The following is a 17,961-nucleotide window of genomic DNA, read 5'->3' on the forward strand; positions in this document are numbered from 1 at the left end:
GGGGTCGGCTTTGATCTGAGTCTCATGACACCAGGCCGACCTGCTTGCAAGCAATAAAGGCTTTGTCTCTGTGGCTTGTGGTGTGACTCACTTCTGGGGACCAAATTGGAACTTAGCCTCCAGGAGCTCAAACGGCCCCTTGTGCAACATCCCATACCCCCACAGATCTCTCTCACTCCCTTTGAGAGCGAGGACCAGATCCTGACTGAGGGGCTTCCATTGGTCCTCCTTCGGGCAGCCCAGTTCAGAGACATCTGACTTCGCTGATTCATCTTGACGTACATCTTCTAACTGAGGGGCTATCGATGTTACTAACCTAGTGGGAACTCTTGGTTAATTTCTTTATCTGTTTTATTATCACTGTCAATTTTAATCTGTATTGTTATGTTGTCTGTTTATTAGCTTAACCTTTATTAACTATTATATATGCAAACTATATCTTTTGTTGTCATAAGTAAATTCATTCCTTTTTATAAGTAAAGCTTGTCATTTCTTTTCTTTCCAACATCACCTTCTCGATCCCAAACCAAAAAAAGCCCATTGACTAATAAAGTTGCAGTGCTCAGTCAGTCTGCATCTAAATTGATATACTCACAGTCCCCAGCTGGCCTGTGACACCCGACGCAATAGTTCTGTAACACCCAAGCCGTAACACAATAAAATACACCCGACAAGACAATAACTCGATGCACATCCCATACCCAATGTCCCTGGTAACATAACTGTCAGCATGTCCGTGGAGTACCCCCTCCACCTTTGTGTTTCCCGCCTGCCACGACTTGGATCTTAAAGAAATAAAAATAGGGAGGAAGTGATTGTTACCCGAGGAAGTACCCATAGGAAGCACCATGCTGGAATAACTTGGTTTTCTCCTTTAAGATTTTATTCAGTGGTTTGAAAGTTTAACAGGAAATTCTCCTTTAAGGGGGGAGGTGAATCACAGTCGGAAGGGTTAATCCTGAATCCCAGCTGGGTCACTCTCTGTTCTCAGAAGAGGACCTCCGGCCCCTTACTTGGAACAGTAAGTGCGGTAGTGTGCCTACTTGCTTGTTGGCACTGAAGAATCAAGGTCCACAGGGTCTCTTCTTGAACCTCTGCCTAGCGAAGGGAGTCTCCGGGCTTCTCTGTCTTTCCTGAGTCCTAGCCCGCTTCCCCCCCACCCCCGTAATTGAAAGAAAGTAAAAAAGAGAGAAAAAGAAAGGTTTCCTTTTGTTCAATTCCCGCCACTAATTGACCAATTAGCGGCTTGTTACACACACGCCACTTATCTTCTTTTGTAGTGAGGCTTCAGTATGCAGGTTCTGCGGCTCTCCCACAGTCAGGGCTTGCTTGCTTAGTATCCCTTTTCCCTCGGGGTCCTGGAGTCACCTGGACTCTTCAGGGGTCTGGGTGGGGGTAATCCCTCCCGCTGCCCGTCTGACTCAATGTCATCTCCGATCCTGAATGCTGGCTGCAGTTCCAGCCCATTGCACAGTCCCGCTTCTCCCTGCACTCACCGCTGCTCTGGTAGAGTCAAGGTAAGATAAGGTGAAGTCTGAGTTCTGTGATCCCTCTGATCCTGCGCCGGGGTCTCTCTTCCCAGATCCTTCTCTCTGGGGGGGATCTCTCTCGCAGCTCCTCCTCTCTCTCTCACTCTCTGGGGGGCCCGAAGGCACCTTTCCTCTTCTTCCTCTCCTTTTTATCCTCCAGGGTTTAGCCACCATTGCCTCCTTAGGGCCAGGGGCCTGCCCTCCTCATGGTGTAATTATTTCCAGCTGCCCCTCTTTTCCTTAACAACAGGGTCTCAATGAGAACCCTGTTACTATAACAAATCAACTACACATTACAATGAGCTTTGGTCATTACACAGTTAATTGCTGTACAACTTCACAGACAACCCAGAAACCACAGATGGCAGCAAAAACACCCTGGTCCTAGTCAGCAGGAGAAGCCCTCTGACAGTCCCTGAGGATTTCTAGCTTTCCCATACTTAGGTACTCAGCACCTCAAATAGGGAAAGGTGATACTTTACCCAACTTCAGCTTCCACAGCCAAAGCCCAAAGGAAAGAGCATGAGACAGGTCAGCCTCAGTAAGCTCAATCCCAATGACCAGGTCACAGCAAGGAACCTGCGTTCAACAAACTCCTGCCCCCTGAGAGCCCAGAGTCAGGACTGTCCAGCCAGAGTGAGCCCGAGCCAGAGCCTATGCTCCCAGAACTCCTGCTGGCTGCTCTGGACAGGATTTATGGCCACCTGTCACTCACCCAATGGTCCAATCATTGCTCTTTGCCCAATACCCAGTCAAATTCAAACCTGGGCAACACTTAAAAAGACCAATCAATTCAAACTGTTTCGACTCCATACAAACAACATTATCATAATTAACATATTAACGTTACTAAATAGTTGCCTTACCATTATACACTGTGCATGCCCAGACCTTAAAAGCAGGTCATGACTTCATCAAGGTTGAGAGTTCAAACCCTCTAGAAACGTCTCACCTCTAGTCATATGGCGGATGCGTGGACTTCGCTGTTCTACCGTTCTACCAGAAGCTTAGGGGGTCTCTTGGGTGCAACTAGATTGGACAGGTATCACCTAAAAAGTTACTAAAGAAGTTACTTCCAAGGACCTTTTCTATTTCACAGTAATGCTCTTTAGTATCATCATTTGTAATTTCTGTTGTGGATAATCTTAGCAAGCAGTACACTCAGGGAATCACTATGATTACCAACTGATAGGTACATTTAGGACTTAGAACCACGTTTCTAAAGACAAGAACCAAAAGCCACTGATTTCAACTCACTTTACTTCCACAAGGCCCAGAACTTTATTAATATCAACCTAAGCAACTGTTTTACTTCCTGCTATCTTGCTCTGTAGCACAGCCCCCTAACTTCCTCACCGATATTTCATATCATAAAATCATTTCATACCAATCAATAGGTTGGTAATTTGTTCAACCTAATAGTAATTATTTGCCCTTGGCATAATGCTGAACACAAAACTGAAGAACTTTATTTACAATATAAATTTAAACATAAATGATTTATTAAAATCTCCAACTATTAATAAACTGTAATTGAGACTTTGGGGGAAAATTCTTCCCTCTATTACACCTGCTGTCATCTCACTAAAAACAACAGGCTTAATTCTGCTCTCCCTTACATCTGTGTAATTCAAGAGGCACTCCACTGAGGGCAATGCACAGCACTGCAAAGTTGCTCCCTTTCAAGCAAGGGTTATCTCCGAACATATTTACTTTAATATGTCACAACATTCCAATGAGTTGCAACTGTTTCAAATGAACCCATGACAAGGCCTATAGATTACCATCCAGTAACAGGTTCCCGTTTTTCTAGATATTTTTTATTTATTGTATTGCTCCAATTATAAACTGACTGCACGTCAGGCTTGTATTTTCAGGTTAGTTTTAGGAAATGCTTTTTTCCTCCAAATATGATGGAACAACAGATAAAATCCTTGAACTGCTGTTGCCCTTACAAATCCCACAGGAGACTCAAATAACCAAGGAAAGGCCCCAAAGGTTAAATGAACTAAAAATATCAAAATAAACAACAATTTACCCTGAGAATTCTTTTTAAAATTCAGAGCTAGAAATTCAGGAGCACTGGTCCTTTCCAGATAATAAAACCACAGCTCACTGCAAAATAATTAAATAATTAAATAGTGTATACAGATATATGTGGATGTGTGTGGAGTGTGTGTATACATATATGTATATATATATATATAAATAAATGTCCATGCTTATATATATATATATATACACACACACACTCCACACATACACTGTATATATGTGTCCACACTTATATATACACACATACACATATAATCTCCACATTTCTGAAGTGTATCTAACTCCACCTGGTTTCTTGCCAGCCACCTTGTGAGCTGTGTCCTCACTTGTAGCTCCCGTGGTGACCCGTCTCAGAGCTGGGAAGTCAAGGTTACTTTCTCAGTTCTCAGTAGTGAAGCCAGGGGGTTTGAAAGTCTCAGCTTGCTACAGGGCTCTTTAGGCTTCTGAGATCCTACCCTCCTTGCCTCCTGCTCTAAGGAGCAGACCCTAGAGATCGCCAGGAACAGGACGGTGCTGGGTCACCCACCCATCATGGCCCTTCCTTGCATGACCCAAGCCTGCCAGAACCAATGACCTTTTGCCCCATAGGCCTTCAGGTGCACTGCAGGGTCATCTGCTCTGGCCAGGGGGCAGCGGAGCAGGTGACACTCTGCAAAGGGGCAAATGACCAGATGCTGCCCAGCCCCTCGGGGCTCCAGCCAGGGTCATCTTTTCATTAAGATCCTTTTCCCCCAAACCTAGGGCAACCCTGCAGGTAAGTAGCCCGGGATTCCCATGGTTCTTGGGGAGGGGGAAAACACTTATAATCAGACCCATCCCGTGCCCCAGTTTTGCTCCCCAACAGTTTCCCTGGGGTCTGCAGCAAGTAAGAGCTGCCACATGTTCTGGAGGGGGAGGACGGGGCTTGTGCCCCCAATGCACTGCAAAATGGTGTGCTGCATTGCTCCATGGGCATGTCTACACTGCACAACCCTCCAGCAAACCCTGCTGGGTCTCAAGGCCCCTCCAGGAGGTGCCACTGCCCCAGCTGTTCACTGGGTGGCAGCGTCCCTCCTGGCCCCCAGGGGGCGCTAGTGTACACTGCGAACACTAGGAGTGCAGAGGTGCCTGTCTGGCCTTGCCGCCTACACACAATCGTTGCCTAGCAACGCAGAGAAGCTGAGCGCTGCTCAGGTGGCAGCCGCAGTTGGGAGTGGGTGCAGGTGGGCTTGGCACGGCATGAGGCTGGGGGGCAGGTACTGGAAGTCACATACACGGACACGTCCAGAAGTGGGGTGGGCGGACGCAGTTTCGGAGGATGGCTGTGTGACACAGGAGGAGTCAGACCCAGCCGGGGACACCACTGCCTCTGGGATCCTGCCAGGCTGTGAGCAGGTGCAGCCAGGTGAGAGCCATCTTCTTGCCCCAGATCCAGGAAGGCACCATTGTGCACTGCGATGTCATGCCAGGATACAACGATGCCACTGCATCCCAACACTGAGGAGCTGTGATGTCATCACATACATACACCAGAATGTGCTATGATGTCATCACACTCCCCATACCATAATGTGCAGTTAGATCAGAACTGGAGGCACAAGCTGTGGTGAATGAATGTTGGGTCACATGCCTGCAAGTGGGGCCCCAGCCAAGAAAGACTGGGAACCACGATTCTATGGCAACATCCCTCCCAGAGCAGAGTGAAACAGGCAAGCTTTTATCAAGGGACACGAGAGCATGCTCCTCAGGAGATGAGTCTGTGCCACTCCCCCCCTTCATTCTCCTGTTTCCTGCACAAGCCCAGCAAGCTCCCACAGTGCCCTGCGTAGAGCACTGATGAACACCGGAGAACCTGGCGGGGTGTTACTTCCCGTGGCTCTCACTGCACTGGCAGCTGCTGCTGCAGCTGAAACACAAGTTTGGTGTGTACCAACTTCAGCCGAGGGCACCAAAATTCTCCCTCCCCGCCCCGCAAAGTCTTTGCTACAGCAGGCACAGCGCAGTCTTAGAAGGCCTGGCAGCCATGTGTCCTGTGGAGTACATGAGGTGGAGGTAGTGGGAAGCAAAGAAGGCACCAGGGACAGCCACGGAGAGCTGCTGCAGCCAGCATGCAGGGCTCAGCTGCAATAGCTCCATAGTGCAGGCTCCCATGGGGCTTTCCCTGGTGCCTTGTTTGCTCCCTTGTCCTCCTGCCCCGCCCCCCGCAGTACATTACTGCACCTCCTGTGGCAAAAATCCCAGGGGGGTGCCATTCCACTTGACCTGTCCCCCATGCACACTACTGGGTATAGGGACTGCCTGGCTTCTATGTCTGGGGTCACCTGCTGTGACTGAGCTGCAAAAATGGAGGGGGGAGTTTGGTGCTCCCTCTATGACAGAGCCCAGGGCGGATGCCTCACTTACCCTTCTTCCTCAGTTACACTCTTGCATCAGCAGCATGCAGCTGAATGAAGGGACCCTACAGAAATCAGCTGACATATTCCCTAGTTTGTCTAAGACAGGGGTGGGCAAAATGCAGCCCGCCAGCCCATTCTATCCGGCCTGCAGGGCCCCTAAAAAAATTAGAAAATTAAAATGCATCTGCCCCTGGCTGCCTGTCATGCAGCCCTCAATGACTTGCCAAAACTTCGTATGCGGCCCTCCACCCAAAATAATTGCCCACCCGTGGTCTAAGAGCAAGTAGGATTGATAGCATTTCTGGAAGGGGTGTGACCTGGAACACATCTCTCACCTTTCCCTGCTCTCATCATCCTGTGTTGGAAACTTATTTTCACATGGAAACAACCAGACCATTCTCAAATCATAGTTGTATCATTCCTGTCCTATACCAGGAAGTAAAATACCCATTCCTCCCCCCATCCCCAAACCAAGTTTAAAATAGTAAAGGACATTAAGCCATTTCTCCTCATTCCTAGGCCCAGTGCAGAGGTGATTTTCCTCCTCTATCACAGTGGTAAGTGGTATTTGTCTAGAGATTTTTCATGTCTGCTAGTGAACTCTGGGTGCTATAACTGAAGGTTTCTTGCTTTTATTTTTAGATAAATATACATCAGGAACAGAAACTCAAATCCAGCCACAATCAGCATTAAAAGTAAGTTATTTTGGTTTTGATTAAAACTAAACACCACAAGTTTCTGGAGTTTAATTTCCCCATAGATAAATGCATAAGAATTAGACATGTGAATTACACATTACTAAAGCAACCAGACCTAAAAAAGGGACATTCATATTTGCCTAGCAGGATTTCACCACCATATATTTATTTGACTATCTAATGAGTCTCTCCACTAGACTGGCTGTTTAATCATGTGACAGCAGAGAGGCCCCCCCCCCAACAACTTGGCTTGTATCTTATGCCCTATGCCTCAGCAGCAGGAACAGACCAAGCTACCAGTTATAATTAAAGAAGCCTTATCATAGGGCTACAACAGTTGCAAGCATCAGAGGCTCACTAGTCCACACCACAGGCTCACTAGCCCACATCATTAACATTCAGATCTCTTCTACTTACACAAAGAATGCACGAGTTAGAGTATAATATATGTGACTCCATTGTTTATTTGCTTCAATACATCCATAATTGTGTGTAGAGTTAATGGCACCCAATAAAAGCTATTATTTTATTGCTGTTTTACAAGAAGTTCAGTTTGTTGATACAATTTAAGACTACCTGCAGTTTGCAACCCCCCAGCATTTCAACTGAAGCTCTCCTTTAAAAAAAAAAGATAGTCTGTACCTTGTTTTAAGGTTATTTAAACCCTGTCATAGATACAGTGTCTCTTTCCCTCATTTTACCCTTTCATCCACAGCAAAAGGGTGGGAAATTAGGAATACTTTGCCACAAAGCTGTACATTTTCTTTACCAGATGCAAAGGAATTAAATTGCGATTAATATCAAAAAAGAATTCTGCATTCTGTGCAGCAGGACATACACTATATTCTTTTCCTTTTAAATCTTTTTAGATCTTGGGAAAGGTAATGGTGGTTTGATGGAGCAGAACAGTTATATTCCCTTTTTATCACCCGGTATAGATTATAGGCAGCATGAACTTCCATATACTGCACTACCAATATGCCTAGTTTTGATTTTGAGAGATCATCTCTAGAAGTGAGAAGGGAGTTCATTCCTCAGGCCTCACTGCTCACCCTGACAGTGAGATACTGGTTAATATTAACTGTAATGGCAATTTTGTGTTGTGGCTAACTACTTACTAAGAATTATACTAGAACCCACAAATAATTTCAAATACACCAATAACTAGCCATTGAGGCTAGAGAAAGAAGTTACATATGAACTGGTTTAAATGGTCAAAAACAGGTTTAAACCTGTAACAGAATAGAGGTTCAGTGCATATAAGCCAGTTTCAAAACGGCTGAAATCAGTTTAGGGTAAACCTGGTTGAATGTAGTATCAGACTTAACTGATTTGGGTCAAACCAGTTTATGCAACTTCTGTCCCAGACCTCTTCCTTGTTCAAGTTAAATCAGTCTTCCAGCATCCCAGCATTTTGCAGCCCTTGGCTAGGCTGGGATGTCTGCTTCAGAAAGAAGGACCGGCCCTGCCCCTCTTGCTCCCTAACTGGAGCAGTGAGCACTGGCCCACTGCCCTCTCTCCATCCCCCCCAGGTAAACCCTTGCCAGAGAGGGGGGTTAAATTTATCTTCTCCCAAGTACAGAGGTGCCCTGCCCTGCTTATTTAGTGCTGGCTGTGACTGTAGACTACAAAACCCAGAGGCACCTTGAAGCAGGAAGAGGAAATGAAAGCAAACCTCCAGAGTCCTGCTACTGTACGTCTGGACTGCAAATCCTAGAGACCTCAGGAGCAGCAGGAAGAGGAAGCAAACACACAGCCCATGCTGGCTGCATGTTAGAGAACTGTGCTGTAATGCCCCCCCCCCCGGCTTCTGTCTTGAGCTACCGCAGGCATGTGGCTGCATTTCCTGAATCAAAAGTGAATGTCTGTTCATTTGCTTATTTGTTAGCTTAGACTAACCTACAAAGACTGAATCAATTCAGCCTCAGGCTTTTGTCTGTCTGTACTTAGCCTAAATGGCTAGTTACTGAGGCCAGATTGAAACTGGCAGTCCTGAACTGGAAGGGGAAATAATAGGGAGAATTTTGCCAGCTCATCTTGATTTGTAAAACCTTCTTAACTTTTTTTTTTTAGATCTTTCAGCAACAGCTGGACTCATTTCAGGCACTTCGGCAACAGACTCTGGAGAATGTTAACATGGTAAAAGCAGAACCTAAAGTACATACACAATAAGGGAAAAAAACTTTGATCTAAAACTCAGCATACTCTCCTAGTTTTTAGATTCTGTCCTTAGTATTTTAACTAATGCAAAAAAACCAAACACATTTTTATTTTGCTAAAACTTGATAAAATAAAATAGCTTTTTAATAACAGGTGCTTATTAAAAAAACAGAAGTTACACTGATTTGCTGAAAATGAATTTCCTAAGTCTTATAAAGTAAATACATGTAGCCATTGATACAAAGTATTGTCAAGAGCCAAAATATATTTTATTCAAAACACTGGACCAAGCAAGCCAATTCAACATTTGGCTTACTATTGGTATTTTGAGCTTACTGTACATGTTAAATGTGCACTTATATAAATTTAATGTATGGTGATCACCAGAAAGTAGTTTATTCTGTCTGTCTATGACTTTGTACTGCTCCAGTCACTGTAGTATCTGATTGACAAACAGTACCTGAAAACAGGCCATTGTAGGAAAAGGAAATAAATGGTGACATAGAAAAAGAGACAGGATCAGTTTCTTCTTTCATTTTCATTGGCATAAAGGAGAAGTTACTCCACTGACTTCAAAGAAGTTACTCCTGACTTACATTAGCATAAGCAAAAGCAGAATCCATCCTGTAGTTTTAAACTGCTATATCCCCTAGATAGTGAGCCACTATTACAGGAACAGTTTTCTGCCCTTTCAATAATTTTACCTCATTTTGTAATGTAAAAATCTAAGACTCCAGTGCTGCACAGACTTACATATACACTTAATTTTATTTTTCAAGGGTAGTTGCAGTAAAATTAACAATTTTCATTCTCATATGTCAGGGCAAAGCAGTGCACTGCTGTCTAACCTATCTTTCATGTGAGGACAAAAACAAACCCTTTGTTGACAAGATATCTTTCAAAAATGAAATATTTCTGCATGTATGGTTTCATGTACGTTTTTGAAAGAAAAACAGTCTTAATACTTCTCTTTTTCAGGTACAGTCTGAAATCAGTGAAATACTAAACAAGAATGTAGTTGATGTGAAAACTTCACAGGGTAGCTCAAAAGAGTTTCTGATGACTAGTTCACCTGCCAAAACACCTGTGGTACGTTACCTAATCCTTATTGCTGAAGAAGTTATATATAAAAAGATTGTACTGGACTACTGTTCTTAATAATTCGGTTTGCTATAAAGCACTGTAACCAAAGCTAAGGGTTATTCTGTACATGAAAAGAAGCCTCAAAAACTTCCTCACTAAAAATATATATTTACATGACGTCACCATAATTCTGTCTTAAAAGAACTGTTATTTAAGTCAACTGGGAAGATAAAGCCAGGCTGAGAGACTTAACAAGGTTTTTCTCCAATCTAGTGAAAGCTCTGTTCCTTTTTGTTGTATGTAAGACTTTAATCAAGTCATCCAAACTATGGTGAAGCCCTGGATTCTATTCAGTGAACAACTTCTTTTAAAGTGAATGAGGTGGGATGGTCAGATAGATGGATTTACTTCTGTAGCATGATGTATAAACCATTACGTAGACTCAGAGCCAAATCCTGGTTGCATTACAGGATTGTCATGGGTTCTGTGGGTTCCCTAACCATTCTGGTCCAATAAGCTGTTAGCCATGAGTGGACATTTGACCTCAAAAGACTCTTAGCTCACTAGTTAACTAGTTTTTCCCCAGCTGCAGATGTCCCTAGAGAACTCAGTGGGCTAAGTCAGTACTTTAGCTTATTCCAATCCCGATGAGGGTCATTGGAAAAAACAGGCCATGGAATAGGCCCTTTTTCTAAAACAACCTCTCTAGGTTCTGACACAAATGTTTGCTGTCTAAAAATATTTAAGCATCTTAACAAATATTAGTAGACTTCAGGAAGAAAACAAAAGACCTAATTAAATGAATTATGGCTCATAATATAGTGTCTTAAATTTATTGACATACTCAAATCTGTTCTTACTCATTTTCCTTTCCTTACGTTAGAGAGAGTAATAGTATTAGTATATACAATATCTACTAGTTCTACATGATGTATCATAAATTTGGCAACCATTTGGCTGACTTTTGCCTCGAGAATTGTAAACAGTCTTTATAGAATGATTATTATTGGGTTATTCTAGTTTACAGAGAGTCTACAATCACCGTTTTCTATGAAGGAATTTCAGTATGATCAGAAACTCTGCACCCATCAGCCCCTGGAGGCAAGTTCTAATATTTTCCTTGGAAATGTGGTCAGTGATGTAAATATTTCTCATCAGATTTCACTAAAAACTGTAACAGCAGGAAAGATTGAGAAACCATTAGGACCAAATGAAATCAAAACTATGAATACTCTAAAAAATGAATATTTTCTGAAGGATTTTGCCAAACCTAAATGTTTTCTACCTTGCACTAGTATAGAAGCTGAAACTATTAATGATGAATTAATTTTGGATGAACCTAAAGCTCCCTTGACTTTCCTCAAATATAATGATGAACTTCATTTAACAGACTTTAACTATTCTACCAACCAGTTGAAGCAAGAACTCCAAAAGCCTCATGAACAGGAACTAGGACACAAATCTGAACTTCAGAATGTTTCCTGTAGTCAATATAATGATTCTGAATATATGCTAAAACAAGAGCCCAAAATATCAACTCTGTTTTTATCTTCCAAGAAATTAAGTGAGAACTCAAAATCAATAGAAATTTCAAAACCTGAAGAAACAGTAGACAAATCACCTATTACACTGGTTTCTCTTCAAGGAAATAATCTGAATCTTGATAAAGAATTTAATAAAGAATCTGAATATGAAAACTTATGGACTTTTGCCCTTAAAAGGACATGCAGTACCCAAGAAGAAGCTGAAAGCAAAAACAAAAATGAATTTTATAGCACTGACAAGTGTGTTGAAGGGTTCCAGTTTGATGTCTTTTCCAAAACAATAAAGGATAAGTTACAAATGCTCGATCACATAGAACAACTGCAGAGAGAAAAAGAAGACCAACTGCACATACTAAGCCAAAGAATACTAGACCCTGGAAATCCTAAATTCAGTGAAATCAAAGCTGCGTCAGAGTACTCTGAAAAAATTGAAGTGTCACAAAATTCCTTTAAATATTCTGAACACTTGCAAAATAAAATGCTGCAGCTTGAGAATGAAAACATAACTTTCAAGGCAGACGTGAAACATCTTACTGTTATCATACAGTCTCTGAGAGAAAAAAGCTCAAAATATGAAAAGCAAATTAAAGCGCTGGCTGTAGAAAAGCAAAACATGAAAGTCAGATTAGTTAAATCAGAAGAAGACAGCAAGGAATGTATTAAAGAAGTGAAAAGGTTGTTACGAAAATGTAAAGAATTTCAGAACCAAAAGAAAACTCTCCAAGAAGAGAGGAGCCAACTCTGTATTGAAAACCAATATATGAGGCAAGCATTAGACGACTTTAAAATTAAGAATCAAGAAGCACAAGAACAGATGATCGCTGCTACTGCTGAAAAAGATAAACACACTGTGGTACTGGATTCTTTGCAAAAGGAATCTTTGGTCTTACAAGAAACAAATCAGAAACTAGAAACAAAAACAGCCCAGCTTATACAAGAAAAAACTTCACTTGAAAAAGAACTTGTACAAAATCAGGTTGAAATAAGGCAACTGAAAGAAAAAGAAAACGTAACAAAATCTGAACAGGAGACTCTTCTTCAATCAGTGCAGTTACTTAAAGAAAAACAGTTTAACCTTGAAATGATGTTGCAGGAATGTGCTAATGTGAGACAAATGCAACAGAAGGAGCTTGAGAAAGTCCAATCGGATAAAACTTATGCCGAGGAGAAACTCCTTACAGAACTTAGAAATGCAAAAGCAGAAATTGACTTTTTGAAAACTAATTTGGCCAATGTGGACAGAGACCAGGAGAGGTTATCAGTTGTTGTCAGAAACATCACAGAAGAAAATAGGCTACTTAAAAAAGAACTACAGGACCATAAACATGATGTTTCCAAATATCAGATTAACATTGGAAGACTGAATGAGGACCGCTTACTAATGGAAAACCACCTGAGAACTATAGAAAATGAGAGGGATGTATTGCAGTTTGAAGTCCGCCACCTGCAGAAGGACTATATTAATCTGCAGGACCAAATCACTGCCCTGGTTGATGAGCAGTGTAAATACAGATATACTTCAGGGAGTCAGGAGAAAGTTCACTCTACATATTCCATGGATATTTGTGAAGAAATTTCTGATTACAAGTGTACAGCTTTAGTACATAACCCACAAGGTGTGTATCATACTTTACAACATCTTAGTGGGCTAGTGGTTTTTTTATTATTATTATTATTTCTATTTACCCCATTTTGGACCTAAGTAGCTTTTCAGATAAAATTGTTGACTAAAAGTATTAACATATCTGAATATTTGTTTGAGTTTTCTGACTAGGGAAGTTCTAGGACCAGTTTAAGGTTTGGTTTTCTAGTTTTAAGAATTACTTGTTTCTGGGGAAAAAGGTTCTACATACCACAGCATTTTTTTTCTAATACAACAGAACCACAATGAGGATCTTATCCAAAGCATTTTGAAGGCCTGGGAGTTCTTCTTTTGAAATAGATGACCCTTAGATTGGACCTTTAAAGTGATAAATTGTTCTTTCAGGGTCATTTCCCTTTTTTTGTCCTAATTAGGTCCTGAAAGAAATTCTTCCCACTATTTTTAAAAGAAAACTGTCTTTCTTTTTCAGGCAATTCCAGCTAAACTGCAACAGTCTCTTGATTCGGAGAAACTGTAATAAACATTCCTTCTTTTAAACCAATTAAAATGCTACTGTCCAATTATTTCATTACCACAGTGTTCTATTTGTTTAAAGCTTGTTTTTACAGTCAGCATTTTCCCCATATGTTTTTTTTTGAATGCCCAACTCTTGGCTGCATTTCATTTTTACTAAAGGAGATTTGCTGCAGCTGTAAATTGTTATAGGACCAATAAAGTCAAAGAAGCCATGACTATTTATGCTACCTATGGTTCCCCACCCACAAATTTTAAGTTTAGACAAGAATGTTAGCTTTTCTAATCTAACTACTTACCAGAGTCCAGAACACTTTGCATAGTTATTTTGGCATCTAACTCAATTACATGAATTTAAACTATGCATCTTTTATTAAGACATTCAGGCTTTCTTCTGGTTAACAATGCCTAACCTACATTTCTAATCAACATTTTCTTTGTTTTCACAAGTAGTGAAGTCATATTTACAAATATTTTAATTAACAACTGGACATTTAAGACATCTGCTAATATATTTACACTGGAAAAAATGATATGTATGTAGGCAGAGGGACATAATTTTGTAGGAAGATTAGAGAGGAAAGTAGAATCCATTACCACAGAAATAGTCTCCTAGTCCTTCATCCTATGGAGTTGGGAAAGGGAGGAATGTCACAGAAATATTTCTTATATGATACTTCATCTATAGGGATTAGTATAATGGCTCTGTAGCCCAGATAGGAGTACTGTAGTTTACTTTTTCAATCCACTGCATGTTTCAAGGGACCATTTTAGTTACCCTAAAGGCACTGCCGCAGAATCATTCCATGAAAGAAAAGTAAAACATTGTAACAAGTAACTGGAGTTCCCTGAATCCCTTCCACAGACCTGCATTTGCTTTAGCAGGATGAGTTACACTCATTAGGGTACATCTTTTGCAGGCAAGAGACATCAGAGGTAACTTCCTAATGGTCAATAAAGCATCAATGCATATAACAGCACTTTTCTTGTGTTTGTGACCGCTTCCCATATAGATGAGAAGCTGTAGTGCTACCAAGTCAGACTTGGCATAGGCAGATGCTATGCAAACTTTTCTATACAGCTCTGTTATTGTACCTTAACATATTGTTGATCTTCTTGCCTGGGAAATACTTTCCTAGCCATTTATAACAGTTGCGTAGGGTTAAGCTCTTCTAGTGCATGGTTGTACAGCACAAAAGCTCACGTGGGGTCGCTGGGTACAACTGTAAAGGTAGTCCTTGTATATTTTAGAATGATTTTTGTACAAATAAAGTCTACCCATTATGATGTAAATATTGCCCCATACTTAGGAGTACCATTTGTTTGGCTAGTGATAGAAATGGCCACTGTCTTGGAAAGCCAAATTCAGAAGAGACCTTAAAAGACGTATTCACTGATGCAAAAGCTCTCCTTTTATTTAATACTGTTGTAAATATAGAATAACTTAATTGGCTTCAGTGAAATTGACTGTTTTTTTGTTGTGATACTTGGATCGAATCTACCCCAAAATGTGTTATGAGCACACTATCAATTTTTAGTCAGAGGGTGAAAACAAAAATTACTTATTGTTATTTTTTGTACTTTGTAGGGCCTTTTGTCTTCTATCCTGGATAACAATGAAGCAGTATTTAAAGGCAGCTTCTGAGAAAGTTATGTATTCTACCATTTCAGTAAAATGTAGAGACAAGAAGGGAAAGATTAGCAATAAAAGTGTCATTTTCTGTATCCCAGTAGCACCTAAAGACCCCAACCAGAACTGGGCCCCATTATAATAACAATCAGGAATAACCGCTTTCTGCTAATACAAAGACACATTTTCTGCCCCAGAAAACTTATAATATTAGGCAGAAATCAGTACCTCCTTATGACTAGCACTGAGGATGAGCCACACAAGCTACCCATCTTTACTGACAAGTCCAATGGAATTTTTAAACATTAATCGCTAATGAAAACTTACAGTCTCCAATGTTTCCGCTTTGTTAGAGAATGGAAAGATTGCTGAAATGCGAAAGAAGCTAGAAGAGGAAGAGGTACAAAAAGGGAAGAGGCACAAGGACCCGAAGAAATATTATAGCACTATTTCAGTCAGCTGTACTACATCTGTAATCAGGGAGTCAAGATTTAGAACTGCAGCCAGGAAGAAATACAGCACAGTTTGCTCTGCTACCTAGTGATTTGAATCTAGAGAGTTCAGCAATGAGGAACACACCCAAGTTATTGTGTGTGTGTGTGTGTGTGTGTATATATATATATATATATATTCCTGGTATTTATTATGAATATGATGCCAAAACATCAAAGGTTAGCACAATCACCAATACCTGTTTCACAATATAAAAATTAAGAAAGAAAAGAAATCTCTTTAGAAAAGTCAAGTACAAAAACTGCTATAGAAATACATATTAAAAATATGCTGCTGGGTCATGTTTTGCAGTAAATTTTGGGGACAAAATCTCCATTGCTCTCAATGGGAATTTTTCCTGAGTAAGGACTAGAAGAGCTTGCCAGTAATTTGATTCTCATTTCTATACTGTCAGATATTAGAAAATGTGGTGTTTAGTTGGAACATTAGTACAAAAGTTGAATATCAGATGGTGAAAGCTGTATGGTAGGACATTCTAAAAATTATTATGGGTACTAATAAAAGTTGATGCAAAAAAAATTGCCTTCATATAATAATTTTTGTATTTATATAACCCAGGTGGCAGCCCAATAGTTGCCACCACTGCCCAATATCAGGGATGGTGTGGTGAGAGTGGGGCAGGTATTCCAGCCAGTACCATTTTACTTTCCAGCCAGCCCCTACTTGCAACAGAGCAGCCCATGGTCCCAAGAAGGTCTAACACTTAACTGATTTAACTTTTTACACCTTATTTACAAAACAAGAATAATAGGAAAGGTTATTTACAAGTGAACTTAAATGGCATAACCAGAATCACAAAACAAACCAGAATACATTAGTCAACCCTTGACTCAAGAACCACAGGTAGGGTAACTCGCAGCTTTCAGCCACTACTGAGATGCTACCACAAGGAAGCAGGCTGGCACTCCCAGCAGCTCCAACAGGCTTCCCAATAAGCGACAGACTGCAACAGGTTAAGCTCTTCTGGTCTGCAGCAATCAAATTGTATTAAACCCCCGCCCCCGAAGAGGCTGAAGGGTGACCCTCCGTGGCAACCAAAAAGGCAAGCAACAGGGTAGGCTCCTGCAGCAATCAGCATGACCCAAGCACAGAGCTTAGGGACTCCATTCATGACAATCAGCTGCAGAATAAGGGACAGAACTGAGTTCCCTCTGGGGTAGTCAGTGGCAGAGGGTCAGCAGCACAGGCAGCTCTCAGGGGTTGCTGCTCTAAACCCCTGCTCCAGATGACTAGCCGAGTGTCCCACACACTTCATGGCTCGCCAGTCCCGCTCTGAGTGCCGGCCTACGCCCCGAGCTCCCAGGGACCCTTGTCCTGGCACTCTGCCGTTCTTCAGGATCCCAATGCCTTGCCTGCTGCTGTCCTGCTTCCCCAGGGAAGGTAAGGGGTTTCCTCAACTCACCAGCCCAGCTCCCTGCTCTGATAAGGATGCCGCCTGCGCTCCTGCCCGCTGCTTCTTCTCTGCAGTGGTGTGGGAGGCTGACTGCCACCCCTAGCCTCTGGGATGCCCAGCACATCCAGCACACTGCGATGGGGCCTTGGAACACCAGCTGTCTGCCCCAAGCCCTGGCTGCTGCTCCCTCTCTGCTACAGGGCTGGGGGCAAGGTCAACTGTCGCTGCTTTCTCCCACAGCCTTTGAGGCTCTTGCGAAGGGTCTCTCTGCTCCCTCCACTGGGTCAGCTCATCCCAGCTCTTCTTAGGCCTCTTGCATCGTTCCCTGGAGACACTGTCAGCAGTCCCCCACGCCAGTTCAGCTGCTGCTTTTATTCCCTCAGGCAGCCTTTCCCTGGCTTGCAAACCTGCCAGCCAGGGCTCAGGGTGGCTGGCTCTCAGCTCAGGGTGGCTGGCCTCCAGCTCTGGCCATCCCCCTTCCATGCAAATGAGAGGATTGAAAACCCCTTCTTTCAACTGGCTTCTCCTTTTCCACAGGGGAGGGCTCCTCTGCTCCACCCTTAGGGTTGCTCGGAGTTCACCGGCACTGTTTCTGCCAATGTGGGCAAGCCAATCTGCTGAGCCCACACTGGCAGTCTGTTACTTCTAAATGTTCAAAAGTGGAGCATTTGGTGAATTTTTATACTAATTGCTACCTGCCCCTCTGTTTTAAGATGGGAATTATGGTTTGTATTTGTATTCAAGATCCTAGATTAGAAGAGCTATTTTTTAAAGGCACATTAGATTCTTCACATCTCTCTTCTATGAAAACGAAGTTAAGATGCCCTCAAGGAAGAGACAGAATCTCACGCCCTCAGGCGGCCAA

The 17,961-nt window shown here is 42.1% G+C and overlaps 1 protein-coding gene and 1 long non-coding RNA gene across 3 annotated transcripts in view; one reads left to right on the forward strand and one right to left on the reverse strand.

Annotated features, from left to right (window-relative positions):
• LOC109322237 overlaps nucleotides 1–12,365 on the reverse strand; it is a 23,822-nt gene extending 11,457 nt beyond the window's left edge. The window contains exon 1 of the long non-coding RNA XR_002104336.1: nucleotides 12,294–12,365. This is a non-coding gene — a long non-coding RNA (uncharacterized LOC109322237). The remainder of the gene's footprint in view (nucleotides 1–12,293) is intronic.
• CCDC110 (coiled-coil domain containing 110) lies at nucleotides 4,803–15,775 on the forward strand. 2 transcript variants are annotated; one of them, XM_019553240.1, is made up of 6 exons: nucleotides 4,803–4,968; nucleotides 6,602–6,654; nucleotides 8,731–8,796; nucleotides 9,796–9,906; nucleotides 10,921–13,060; nucleotides 15,544–15,775. In XM_019553240.1, exons 1-6 carry the CDS (start codon nucleotides 4,803–4,805, stop codon nucleotides 15,729–15,731), a joined length of 2,724 nt encoding a protein of 907 aa, XP_019408785.1. In that variant the 3' UTR covers nucleotides 15,732–15,775. The 2 variants fall into 2 exon arrangements, 1 of the variants encoding a protein (XP_019408785.1); XR_002104335.1 differs by lacking the exons at nucleotides 4,803–4,968; nucleotides 6,602–6,654; nucleotides 10,921–13,060 and having other exon boundaries at nucleotides 8,594–9,906.
• The last annotated feature ends 2,186 nt before the right edge of the window (nucleotides 15,776–17,961 follow it).

This window comes from Crocodylus porosus, unplaced genomic scaffold (assembly GCF_001723895.1).
Source record: "Crocodylus porosus isolate Cpor-Errol unplaced genomic scaffold, CroPor_comp1, whole genome shotgun sequence".
In the NCBI taxonomy this organism is placed as follows: Eukaryota; Metazoa; Chordata; order Crocodylia; family Crocodylidae; genus Crocodylus; species Crocodylus porosus.